General features: G+C 41.1%; 3 protein-coding genes across 6 annotated transcripts; 2 read left to right on the forward strand and 1 right to left on the reverse strand.

Moving 5' to 3' along the window:
• Positions 1–2,545: 2,545 nt before the first annotated feature.
• On the forward strand, positions 2,546–3,656 carry LOC308362061 (alpha-ketoglutarate dehydrogenase component 4-like). The gene is made up of 4 exons (XM_080834558.1): positions 2,546–2,581; positions 2,775–2,838; positions 2,952–3,154; positions 3,309–3,656. The coding sequence occupies exons 1-4, from the start codon at positions 2,552–2,554 to the stop codon at positions 3,324–3,326; spliced, it is 315 nt and encodes a 104-aa protein (XP_080690684.1). The 5' UTR covers positions 2,546–2,551; the 3' UTR covers positions 3,327–3,656.
• A 253-nt stretch (positions 3,657–3,909) lies between these two features.
• Positions 3,910–7,500, reverse strand: pdxp (pyridoxal (pyridoxine, vitamin B6) phosphatase). The gene is made up of 2 exons (XM_080834557.1): positions 6,711–7,500; positions 3,910–6,085 (listed from the first exon to the last, which is right to left on the reverse strand). Exons 1-2 carry the CDS (start codon positions 7,309–7,311, stop codon positions 5,760–5,762), a joined length of 927 nt encoding a protein of 308 aa, XP_080690683.1. The 5' UTR covers positions 7,312–7,500; the 3' UTR covers positions 3,910–5,759.
• A 375-nt stretch (positions 7,501–7,875) lies between these two features.
• On the forward strand, positions 7,876–10,976 carry setd9 (SET domain containing 9). 4 transcript variants are annotated; one of them, XM_080836057.1, is made up of 6 exons: positions 7,885–8,150; positions 8,365–8,678; positions 9,256–9,379; positions 9,616–9,731; positions 10,374–10,479; positions 10,622–10,976. In XM_080836057.1, exons 1-6 carry the CDS (start codon positions 8,053–8,055, stop codon positions 10,707–10,709), a joined length of 846 nt encoding a protein of 281 aa, XP_080692183.1. In that variant the 5' UTR covers positions 7,885–8,052; the 3' UTR covers positions 10,710–10,976. The 4 variants fall into 4 exon arrangements, with proteins under 4 accessions (XP_080692184.1, XP_080692185.1, XP_080692183.1 ...); XM_080836058.1 differs by lacking the exon at positions 9,256–9,379 and having other exon boundaries at positions 7,876–8,150; positions 8,365–8,691; XM_080836059.1 differs by lacking the exon at positions 10,374–10,479 and having other exon boundaries at positions 7,881–8,150; positions 10,622–10,716.
• Positions 10,977–12,120: the final 1,144 nt, after the last annotated feature.

The raw sequence follows: 12,120 nt of genomic DNA on the forward strand, positions 1-12,120 counted from the left end.
ACTTGCATTCGGCCTGTCTTTTTGTGAGAAGAGAAACCGTATACAGTTATGCACCCTAACCAGTTGTCAATCCAACTGCAGCATATATGCTCATTAATATTTATATACAGCCGCGGAAAAAAATAAGAGACCACTTCAAAATGATCAGTTTCTCTGGTTTTACTATTTATTGGTATGTGTTAAAGTAAAATGTACATTTTTGTTTTATTCTATAACCTACTGGCCACATTCCTACCAAATTTCAAATAAAAATATTGTCATTTAGATCATTTATTTGCAGAAAAATGACAATTGGTCAAAATAGCAAAAAAGATGCAATGTCTTCAGATCTCGAATAGGCTAATGCAAAGAAAACAACCTCATATTCATTTTTAAACTACACAATACTAATGCTTTAACTTAGGAAGAGTTCAGAAATCAATATTTGGTGGCATAACCTTGATTTAAAATCACAACTTTCATGTGTCTTGGCATGCTCTCCACCAGTCTTTCACATTGCCGTTGGGTGACTTTATGCTACTCCTGGCGCAAGAATTCAAGCAGAGACTTGGCATTTACTTTCGTGTAACTAACGTAATGTTAACCCTCTGGCCAGCTAGTCTACTTAATCTTACTTATAGCCTAACTGTCAATGCCGGTGTCTGCTTGCTGACATTATGTGAATGCCCTCAACTCGAATGTGGGACGTTTTGAAATGGGAACTTTTCCCAATTCCCAGATACCTGAACGCACAGTTTCATGTTGCGCAGTTGGTTAATATCATCCACTCAAATAGTAGGAGTGCGTAATAAGTTTGTATTTGTGAATGAATGTGGAATGTTAAACTTTACCCTGACTGATGGCAGAATGTGACATTTATGAACAGTTGGGCTGTTAATAAGAGTTAATTTGCAATATTCATTTTGGCACTTGAAAGCACCGACATATGCTAAATGAAAATACACAGCTAAATACAGTTGTCCGAGTTGTTTGAGATAACAGAAGAAATGCAAACGCATTTATTTTCCTCACCCTCTAGTCTAGCCTAGGGGTCTTCAACGTTTTTCAGGCCAGGGACCCCCAAACTGATGGCGAGATGAGCAAGGACCCCCTACTATATAAATTGCATAATATTTTGTTTATAATAAACTGGGCCTAGTGCCAAATAAACATAGCTACCCTGTTATTGTGTATTCAATACTAAGCTATTCAAATAATAATAAAGGTTAATATATTCATTATCATTTTAATTTTTTAACATTGAATTTAACCTAACATTTTTGAACAACGAATTTAACTTAACATTTAACAACATGAAAGGTACAGGGTGGCCGTGCCACTGCCATTTATAAACATACATCTTGCAAACAACTCTGAGCTAACAATAAATAACAACTTATTGAAATAATTCACAGATATATGTTTTATTTCATCATACATAAAAAAAGGGACAGTGAATCCTCAAGCATCTGTCGATGGCACACATCCTCCCACATAAGTGAGATGTATCTTCTTTTCAATAACTCCTGACTGACACGATCCAACGGATGACGGAGGAGGAGTCTGGCGCATGGAGTTGTGTTGACAACATAGATGTTATAGTGAGATTGACAGGTCAACAAACCAATCACATCGCTAGCAAGTTGTTAAGCTTGTAGGTAGTAGCATGCTAACATTAGCTAGGGGGCTCATACACCTCGCAAATCCTCTCAGACTTATTTTTCAGTTACAATTAACGTTTTTTGACCTTGTACAGTGTCTATTTTTCTTCATTTATTTTTTTTAAATCCAAGCAAAAAAAAATCAAACTAACAATTTATAGGTACAAACAAGATCAGCTATGGAGTTTGGTCCGCCACCTTTTATTTTTGATCTTCGCGCTCTTTAGACTTGAGCAGAAACGCAATCTGATTGGCTAGTGCCTGTGCTGTCGTATTTGCATGAAAGGTGCTGTGAGTGAACCGGTGCCCAGCTTGAGAGAGCTCCTGTGGGTAGCTGAATGTGTCGATTGGACTGAAAGATAACGTCTTCTCGATTAATTTATACGTTCGCTAAAATATGTTGGATTTATGTTAATGTAAATTTAAATTTGTGGAAAAAAAAATTGGTTGATTTTTTTTTTTATAAAAAAAAAATGTTTTATCAACCAAAGATTTCGCGACCCCCCTGCAGTACCTCCGCGGACCCCCTGTTGAAGACCCCTGGTCTAGCCTATTGCACTGGCCCCTTTCTAAGACACCTAGCCCAGCGGCCCATGGGTAATTTGAGTGTGAGACCCCTGCCCTACGATAACCAATCAAAACACTTCCGAAAGTGTCATTGCTGCTTACCTATTAATCGTGCGTTAGGGGTACATACTCAGCTCTGTAAAGCCCCTTAAGACAATTTCAGATGTTGTTGGCACAATATAAATAAAACTGAATTCAATTGATGTCAAATGTGATCTGAAGAGACGAAAGAGCCTAGTCGACTCCACTCCAGTAGAAGGCAGACCTCACCCCTCACCAAGCTGAGCGACCTACTTATAACATAAAGATGGAAGAGGAAGCACTATGTGAATGACGAAAGAAAAATGGCAGCAGCTGGGAGGTTGGCTGTGCAGGTAAACAATTTCCAAACGTGTTCAAAAACAACGCTCCGAGGTGTTGATTCGGATGTCATTGTATGTGCCCACAGCATTGCGTTAGCCTATATTAAAGGGATTGTCAATATTTTCCATCTTGGCTGGGGCGTTAACGTTTGACAGTTTGAAAGCTTTTAAGGACAACTGTTTAAAAGGACATTTCATATTTCAGGCCGTGCGCCATCACGCCCCAATGATAAAGTTCCCAAATCGCCAGGTCATGCCGCGGCCAAACGGTGAGCTATTGTCCAAACTTGCACTTCGCATGCAACGTTAGCCTACAACACCTGTCGGACATGTACAGATATACAAATGTCTGTTTTGATGCGAAGTATTGCTGTGTTCACAGTGGAAGATATGCTGAAAAGTACAGGTAACATCCACATGGCCCCGAGTTCTCCCTTGACTTCATTAACAGCCAAATCACCTCCGACTCAAGTCAGCTACGGCCACCGCCTGTTCGGTCCAGCTGACAGCGTCGCCACCGTCCGCGAGCTCCCAATGAAGTACCGCAGACGAATGCTGCTCCAAGAGGAAATGGAGTACATACAGGTTAATAACATTTACATTTAGCAGACGCTTTTGTCCAAAGCGACGTACAAGGGAGAGAACAGTTAAGCCACAATGCTTCGTATCGTTGCACTTAATGTCAAGAGGTGATGCTGAAGGCATGAGATACATTTAAACCTTAACCTTTTTGTTTCAGCGTGGAGGACCCGAGTGACCATTGACAACTGTGGAGCCAAACGTGTCTTTGTCAGAGTGTTGAATGAACAGAATATTTGTATGCACTTCTGTTGGCTGAAAATTGGTTAACAGTGTTCAATCAAATCCTGTGGGAATGTTAAGTAGAGGTGCCTTCGCTTTTTCTCTTCAATTACGCACAATGTAAATATTATTGCATTCATTGGTTACATTAAACAACCAATATTAAATATTTAAACGTGCATCTTTGATGTGTTTTATTGTGTTGTGTTGTACAACAATGTATACATTAAAATATGTAATGTTAAGGTCACCATGTCTTCTTGAAGATAAAAGTCCAATGCTCTTGCAGTGGTCCTCTTTTTCAATACATCTGTCCAAAATAAGTATGTATGTAATATGAACATAAGTATGTAATGTGAATATATGTCCAATATATTCTAAACGGTCTAATTCAGAATTGCACAAAATGGTGCCATCCTAATTTGTGATATGCTCATTCTGAATGTTTTTGGCAAAGTATGTCCTCATGACACCTATTAACATAAATAATAATTATTTGTTGGTGCATCATTAATGCTAAACATTAAACCCATTCACAATGTTTTTACAGCATTTATTGGGTTCACACAGAATAAATTGGCAAATCATTGAATGAAGTTATCAATCTATTAAAATAAAGTATTTCAATATACAATACAGTGTCTAGCTTGAGACAATAAACAAAGACCAGAAATCTCCATCAACCAAATTTGTGTACAAATTAGGCTTTTGTTTTTTTATCAAAACAACACAACAGCCCCTAATTTCCCTAACACTGGTAAATGCAAATCATTGCAAGAAACAAAAGCATTAAGATATAAACGTTCCATTTGCACACCATTACACTCTTCTTAGCAAACAACCATGCACTATTGGACATTCAATGGTTGCATGATGCCAGTCCCCTTTAAATTGAAAATAATTAACAGATTGTGTTTTACATTACAGGTAAATTTGTGATTTTTCACAATCCAAATTTAGAATTGACAGCCAATGCAGGCTTATTCTGTAAGTTCACAACAAATATGCACTTGCTGCCAATGTAATTATTTTTAAAACCGGAAGGTGCAAGAGCCTTTTTCAACCATCTGGATCCAACTTTTCAGGCAAAACCAAAACATTGTCACTTCAATGCATAAGACTCACTGTTCCTATATGGAGGTCACATTTCAAGGTCAATTGATGACAACACACAAACCAACACAGGCTTAAGGCTTCCACATGACAAAAAAAACAAAAAACAACGCAATTAAGATGGATTTCTGAAGCACTGTGACTAGTGTTTTGGGGCAGTCAGATAGCAATTCTGTATCGGCCACAATTACAGACTAGCACTGTGATGGCCACATGATACTGTGAACTGCCATTGCCTGGTTTGGACATAAGACCAAAAAAGGTCATCACAGTGGAATCAGCTTGTTTTTCATTGGTAAATAAAAGGCAGTATTGCAGTATGTTTAGTGAATAGTTTGTGCTTAACTTATAGCAAAAGTGGAATGTAATGGAGACTTACAATTCACTGAAATATCTTGGATAAAATGTTTTCTCATGGTTGTGGATTGCCATTGCCAGTGCCGAAAGACGTTGAGTTCCAGTCCCAGGATTTCCCGTTTCATGGAGATAAAATGTCTGTTCCACAACATTAAAACACCAAGTACATCAAACAACACAGGGGATCAATTTTACCTCTTGGTAACACCAATTAAATTGCAAAAGGGGCGAGATGTGCTCTAAACCATAAGGAAGTCTGTCTTATGAGGCGAGGCACAGGTTTGAGCACTATGTGACTAAATAAATACATAGGGGCCTTGGAAATCCTACCAAAAAGATCCATATCCTTTGTGCAAACATAAAATGAAGCTAAAATCCTTACCACTACCCTGCGTGTTCAGATTATGTTTTGCTCCACATGCTTGCTTTTAGTCTGACTTTCAATTCTCTGAATTCCCATTCCCTCACAAGAGGTGCTGTGTGCGGCTTCAGCTTGGAATGTCTATGTCCATTCTGTCATTGGCACTTCATGTTGGCTGGAATTATCATTTGAACAGGCTAATAGGATCATCTAAAACTGTAAGTGATCTGGATTAGCTATGATTTTTTGTTGTATGACCATTACTCTCCTATAATCCAGCAAGCTGTGATTCCACACAAAGATGTAATTTGCAGTTGTTTGTGGTCTGTGGTGATTTGAATGCCTGAACTAAATAGTGTAAAGGTTAATTGCTTCATCTCTCTACCTGGTAAGGGTTTCAGGACCGCTAGTGCAGTACCAGAGCAAAAACTGCAGAGATAATACTGATTTTATTTTTAATTTTTATGTGGGCTTGGAAAAGTACCCTCAGATCGGTCATTTACTGGTTTCAAAGTCTCATTACAGGCTCAGTCCAGGCTGCTGCTTGAGGGTCCTTCTTCAGTCTTCCAGGGCTTCGAGGAAGTCACCAATGGTGTCCACCACGTAATCAGGCACAAAGTCCTTCTTCTCTGGAGAATCGCTGTCCCTGTACTCCTGGGCCTCCTCCAGAGTGGACACGCCAGTGAGGGTCAGCATAGTGTCCAGACCACAGTTGGCCCCGAAGAGAATGTCAGTTTCCAGCCGGTCCCCAATCATGAGCGACCGCTCTGGATCCAGGTCAAACTGGCTGGCGATGCACTCGTACATGAAGCGACTGGGCTTCCCAATAACCGTGGCCTTACGGCTGCTGGCCGTCTCCAGGGCTGCTGTGAGGCTTCCTGAACCTAATGGTGCATGAGTATAAGCAGTGCAATTACAACCCACGTACCATCATTACAGCCTATACCTTTCACATAACTCACAGCTATACTCAATCCATTACAGGTTCAGCTGTGCTTCTGTCATTTTCCTTAGGGATGTAAAGTACAATTTAAACTATGTACAGAATGTAACCACTCAACTCTATATAGATCTAAATGTCTATGTATGACTTTTTTCTCAAACAAGCAATGCCATCCATATAAACAGACAATGACCAACTGTCAATGCAAAGGCCTAACCAAGTGGTTTCCATCTGGCTGAATGTAAACCTATTGTGTGACTACATGTCTGTCTATCCCTCTGGATGGTGCTGGTGTGTTGGGGTTAACAGGCCAAACAAACTTTCATTGTTTTACCATGTACAGTAGACAAACGGTCAAGGTGTGTGCACATTAACTACACATGCAAAATGTGAACTTGGCAAGAGTAAACAAATCTGTTATTAATGCAACAAACATCGAAGCAAAACCTAACTGTCCATTTTCTTTATGATTTTCTCAATTATTAACTAAATCTTCTGACCGCCTGAAATATCTGTACCAGGTACGGGCCTATTTCTACAGAATGTAAACTGATTGTCAGACGCACCTGGTGTGATTCTGCCCCCGCGGAGCGGGTGCCAAGGGTCAGGGTCGGTGGCCAGAAACAGGCATTCGCTATTCTTCAGATAACAGCTGGCTTTAGCTAGTTTCATGAAAGTAAATCGTTCGTCGTATCCAACGAGGACTGCTTTCACGTCTGGCTCTAGAGGAAAGTTGTAAATACTGACGTCGGGGGCGTCACTGACATCTTCCACGGTGGGGACCCCGGCGTCTTGGAGCTCTTTCTGCACTCCGTGACAACCGATGACGAACACCTTACCTTGCACCTTAGCTACATCTCTCAAGTAGGCTGCAGAGCAATAGGCAGAACTAAATATCTCCTCTTCAGCGACATCAGTGAAGCCCAGTCTAGAAAACTTCTGAACGTAGTTCTCTCTCGGCCTGGTGCAATTATTGGTGACAAAAAATACTCGTTTGCCTTTTTGCTTGAGCAGAGTCACTACTTCTGGTGCACCGGGTACGACTATTTCACCGTTCCAAATGACCCCATCGCAGTCAAACAAGATGTTGTGTTTGGAATCGAGAAGATCTCTAATTTGAGCTCCCCGAATTGTATGACATCCACGAGCACCCACCTTGCCAGCCATTCTGAATGATGCGTTAAGCGGCAAGCTGATGCGTGACCCTATGATTGCAAGCAATGTTTCAGTCGGGGAGATGAGAATCAATCTGTTCTTGATCGAAGTAAATACGCACCTAAAATCTCATTTGACAGTATGGACAATTTAGAGCGAGCAGCTAACGTTGAGAGCAGAATGACACACTAAAGTCCCAGCTCCTGCAGCACATTCTTGGGGTGGAGATCAATCCCTTAAATGACAAGCAAGCAATACGGGGCGTTCATTGGCACGTAGCTCTTTACCCACCTTTTCCTGTGTGCCGTCCAATTGCTTGATTGTAAAGGGAGCGTATGGTCCGCCTTTTCCTATATATCATCCAATTACGAAGTAGCAATACATGACAACACTGACTGACTGATAAACCTTCGCAATATTTGGTTACAAAACCTGACTTTAGTGTGCGCTTTGTATAAAAATAATTATGCTTTTAAACGTTGACAAATACTGTCGCATATAACAGACCGGGTAACCGGGAGACATGATTTGATTCGAAGGAGTGGGCCTAATAACTTCATCCAGTGCGTGTGACTTCCTTTCTGAACAGTGAATAAGAATGTTCTATACTTGTTTTATATATGGTCACACTCTGTGGCTATAGTGTTACCTTGACCTTTGTGCATGGACAAGATATTCCCGGTAGATGGCGGTATTGGTTTCTTGAGCTAGTTACCAACGGGCTTAATCGGCAGAGAGTCTGTGCAGTATGACATGTTCAGAGCTGCACTCAAAACGTTAGAAGTCAAATGGAAATCTTACCGCCACCGATTTGTGCCATGGATAGCTATAAACCTTCAGAAGAATGAGAGGTAGGCTATGGCCCAACTATCGTGTCTGTTTCGTACTTTGTGATAGGATAAAATAGCAGCAAATAGACCAAAACAAACGCTACCAACCCAATTGTGGATAGTTAGGTGACCCGTGTTGTCAATTAATAGTTCTGAGGAGGTTAGCTCAGGAGAACCCTATCTTCATTTGCGGGCGTTAGTCCATTTTGACTGAATGCTGCCCTGTTGTCTCCAGAACTTTGCGCCAGGTGACTGCACGCTCAGAGGACAAGACTGTTCCAGACGTGGAGGTGTTTGCTAGCCTCGTGAAACTATTCACTGCACTGATGAACAATGACCCAATCAAGCAAGAGGTGCTCAGCCTGATCCATACTTCAGTACAGTCAATTTACCCACAAAACAGCTCTAAAACCCAAACAGACCCAGTTCGGGTGATGCTTGATACGCTGGGTTTCTGTATCGGACGGGGGCCGAGCTCGCTTGCAGGAACAGGTGTCTTTGTGACCGAGGGCTCGGTGCCTAAAGGAGCCACAGTGGCCATGTACCCAGGTATACATTTGTTGTAAGTAACCACCTGAAAATAGGGGAGTATACATTATTTTGTGTCCGGAGTTGCCCTTTAATAAATGTAACACACAACAGGAGATTGCCCGTGTCAGACGCGGCTCACCTACTCTGTTTGGTTAACCGTACGCTAGGACACGGGAGAAACCCTTGTCGCTGGTCGTTAATTGGGTTATTGGGTATTTGGCTTACTGGGTTACAGAGCTAAACATTAGTTACACCGGGTAGGGCTTGTTTGTAAGTTAGCCCCAATGACTGACGAAAAGCAGTTGACTAGCAGTAGCAAGTTTGCAATTCTAGCTTAATATGAACAGCTATTCTGTGGTGTTAGAGAGTTGGCAGGGTACAGCCCGTTTAATGTCCGGTGCAGCTGATTCGGACATTTGCGTTCTCACATACAGCTCCTCCGGGTGGACACTGTACTGAAATCATGCTATGGTCGGTCATTAGTCTTATCATTTAAACTGTTTTAGGGGGGAGCGCAAAGTTAAATAATTTGACGCATTTCACTGAAATAGGGAACTTTGACTCCAAATGTCCTCCTTCCCTATTGGCCTTACAGGGACGATTTATCAGGCATACGAGCCCATCCTTCTTCAGTCTTTTGGCAACCCTTTCATATTCAGATGCATAGATGGAGTTTTGATTGATGGCAATGACAAAGGAATCTCTAAGATTGTATACAGGTAGGTAACATTTACGGTACGTTAGGCCTATGTGTTGAAATATGTGAACGCACGTGCAAAAACTGTTACCTTTCTCTGTCGCTCTTTGAGCAAATGGCCATTAAAGGTGCACCTTCTCGCTTAGCAACCTTAGACTAACGGGTTAGCTACTTCATATTTTCACGTGAAGAAACATGTCATGAGAAGCCCAACTGTGAAACACATTTGTAATATAACAAAGGTGGACTGCTCCTCAGGTCTTGCAGTGGGCGTGATCGAATGGGTCCACTGGCTCTGAGTGATGTCTCCTGGCTGACTGACAACCCAGAGAATCCACTGGCAGTGGGGCAGTACGTCAATAATTGTTCCAACGGCAAGTCATTTCTTCAATTACCATCCAGCTGAAGGAGTGTTGTGTTTAGTATGTGCAAGACATGATACATTCAGGGAATTACGTAAACCACTTAGGTTCTAGGTAGCCTGGTGACACCAGCCTACGTATTTCAGCCTGAATTGATTTCAAGCTCATACTCAGTCTGGCCCAACCCCATTGATAATCGTCTCCAGAACTCAAAATTTTGTAGGACCAATCAGCGAACAGTTCAGAGCTGTGACGCAAAACTCGCCTTGGAGGAAAAGACACGAAAAGCTATCGGAAAAGTTGTCTCAATTCTCGAGAACATCAGAAAATTAAAAGGAGAACAAGAGTATTTTCTTGTAAGTTTTATGATTGGAAAGGACGTCGTAGCTCTTCTCCCAACTGGCTTTGGGAAGAGTTTAATCTACAGAATGCTTACTACGTTGCTGATTGGTTAAGGGAACTCCAATGATTTTAAACCTCAAGATAAGCACCCGCCCATCTCGGAAACCAAAATGCATTGGGTTAACCCAGACTGAAAGACGGAATGAAATGGAGTCACAGGCTGGTAATGGCCAGGCTAGGTTCTAGGATTTAGATAAAGAAATGTAAAAAAAAAAAAGCTATTTAACCAAAATGCATGTTTTTGTCATGTAGAAAAGGCAGCCAATGTGTGCTATCAAGAATTTGATGTACCAGAAGACGTTCCTCTAGAACTGCATCAGTATCTGCCTAATGTGAACTACAGACACGACATAAAGAGGTCCAAGTCATTTTTTTTTTTTAGTCCAGTGTGCATTTTCTTAGCAAAGACACTTAAATCACTGCATTTTGACTGCCTCCATTTTCTTTCTGTGTGTGCCTGTGTGTTCAGTGACCACCGCTTTCTCCTGTTCTCTTCTCAGGCCCCTGAGATGTGTGGTCCTCGTGTCCCTAAGAGACATTCACTGCGGCGAAGAGCTGTTCTCCAACTACTACACCATAGTGCATTAAGTCAGACACAATCTCACTGTCTCTTATAGATTTGAGACTTTTGCGACTGAAGCAGAAACGAGAATCGATGCATAAGAGATGTTACACATTTATAGTTTGTGTGAAACACTAAATTAGGATGGAAAAAGGCCAATGTAAACATACAATATCCAGAGCTTTATTTCTGGAACTGTTCACCAGTTATTTAGGTACAACAGAAAATACAAAAAAAATTGGAAAAACAGATTCTATGTACAACTATTAACAATTAAAGTCTTTTGAATATTTCTTGCTGTATGATTGTCTATATAACACTATGTTTTCACCCCCACAATGTTCTGAATCCAAAACTGCACTGCGATAATCTACCTACACTTATTACATTCTAGGCCCAACAGTGGAAAAATGTATGTAGAAGACAAGTTGCGGGTCATTAGTGGTTGAGGCAAGGAGATATGAATGTACATTACATCCCTGCACGTCAATGACCGATCACTACATTGTACAAACTGTAGCCTACTTGATACCTTTGAGAGAAAACTTTGGATGACCATATTACTGCACTGAAATGCATTCCTGGTGTGTTTGGATCCCCAAGAGACAGCTGGAACAATTTACACAAACCTACATGGTCTGACTCGACTTATTTATTGTCTTCACCAAAAAAAAAAAATTTAAATAAAAAATGGCATCAATATACATCTTTCAAGTACATAAATCTGGAAATAGAAAAAGGCCATCAGTGTCTAAGCATGACAAAGCTAGCCTCTCGCTTCGGGGGGGGGGGGGGGACGACGACAATGCTTTGGACAGCGCATGTATATCTCAATCCACTTACACACACACACCACCTCACTCCGTTAATCCATCAATTAAAAAGATCACCCTCACACAGACATCAACTGGATCATACAACCAGGAAAAAAGGCATTGAGCAAATTCAAGTGATCAAACATGCCAATGCCCTCCTTTCAGTATCAACATTCTCTTGCCTCCACAGTACACTCACAGGCTGAGTAAACTCCTTCAACTGTCATAATACTGTACATTCGACTTATCTTCCTCCTCTTGCGATAGGACACGCCTCTCCAGTATTCCTTCGGCTAGGCAGACTTCACATGCGCTGCCACGTCATCATTTTGGTGAATGAAAGCAGGACTGCAATTACAGGTCACAGCCTAAAACCGGGACAGGGACTCTGGACAATGATATTACACTCATGACTCACACTCACTCCACCTTCCTGCAATTAACAGAATAACTGAATGAATAAATAAATTAATAAATAAATAACTTCTCCATCAGCATTTCAAAAGCAAAGGGGAATAATTGTAAATGAAGACAAACCACTTAATTGGCCAGAGAGACAAAGACAAGTTCTGCTCAAGATTCAAACCAATAAAATTAAAAAGAGAAAACAATTGTATGGACG

This window comes from Sprattus sprattus, assembly GCF_963457725.1.
Source record: "Sprattus sprattus genome assembly, chromosome: 3".
Lineage (NCBI taxonomy): Eukaryota > Metazoa > Chordata > Actinopteri > Clupeiformes > Clupeidae > Sprattus > Sprattus sprattus.

Bases quoted from the DNA above. Each gene is read 5' to 3' on its own strand.
- pdxp (XM_080834557.1), bottom strand. From the start codon at position 7,311: ATGGCTGGCAAGGTGGGTGCTCGTGGATGTCATACAATTCGGGGAGCT. The intron at 6,086-6,710 runs GTGCGTCTGACA...ATGCACCATTAG, and splicing joins CGGGGGCAGAATCACACCAG to GTTCAGGAAGCCTCACAGCA.
- LOC308362061 (XM_080834558.1), top strand. From the start codon at position 2,552: ATGGCAGCAGCTGGGAGGTTGGCTGTGCAG. The intron at 2,582-2,774 runs GTAAACAATTTC...TTCATATTTCAG, and splicing joins CTGGGAGGTTGGCTGTGCAG to GCCGTGCGCCATCACGCCCC. The intron at 2,839-2,951 runs GTGAGCTATTGT...CTGTGTTCACAG, and splicing joins GGTCATGCCGCGGCCAAACG to TGGAAGATATGCTGAAAAGT.
- setd9 (XM_080836057.1), top strand. From the start codon at position 8,053: ATGTTCAGAGCTGCACTCAAAACGTTAGAAGTCAAATGGAAATCTTAC. The intron at 9,380-9,615 runs GTAGGTAACATT...ACTGCTCCTCAG, and splicing joins ATCTCTAAGATTGTATACAG to GTCTTGCAGTGGGCGTGATC. The intron at 10,480-10,621 runs GTCCAAGTCATT...TTCTCTTCTCAG, and splicing joins TACAGACACGACATAAAGAG to GCCCCTGAGATGTGTGGTCC.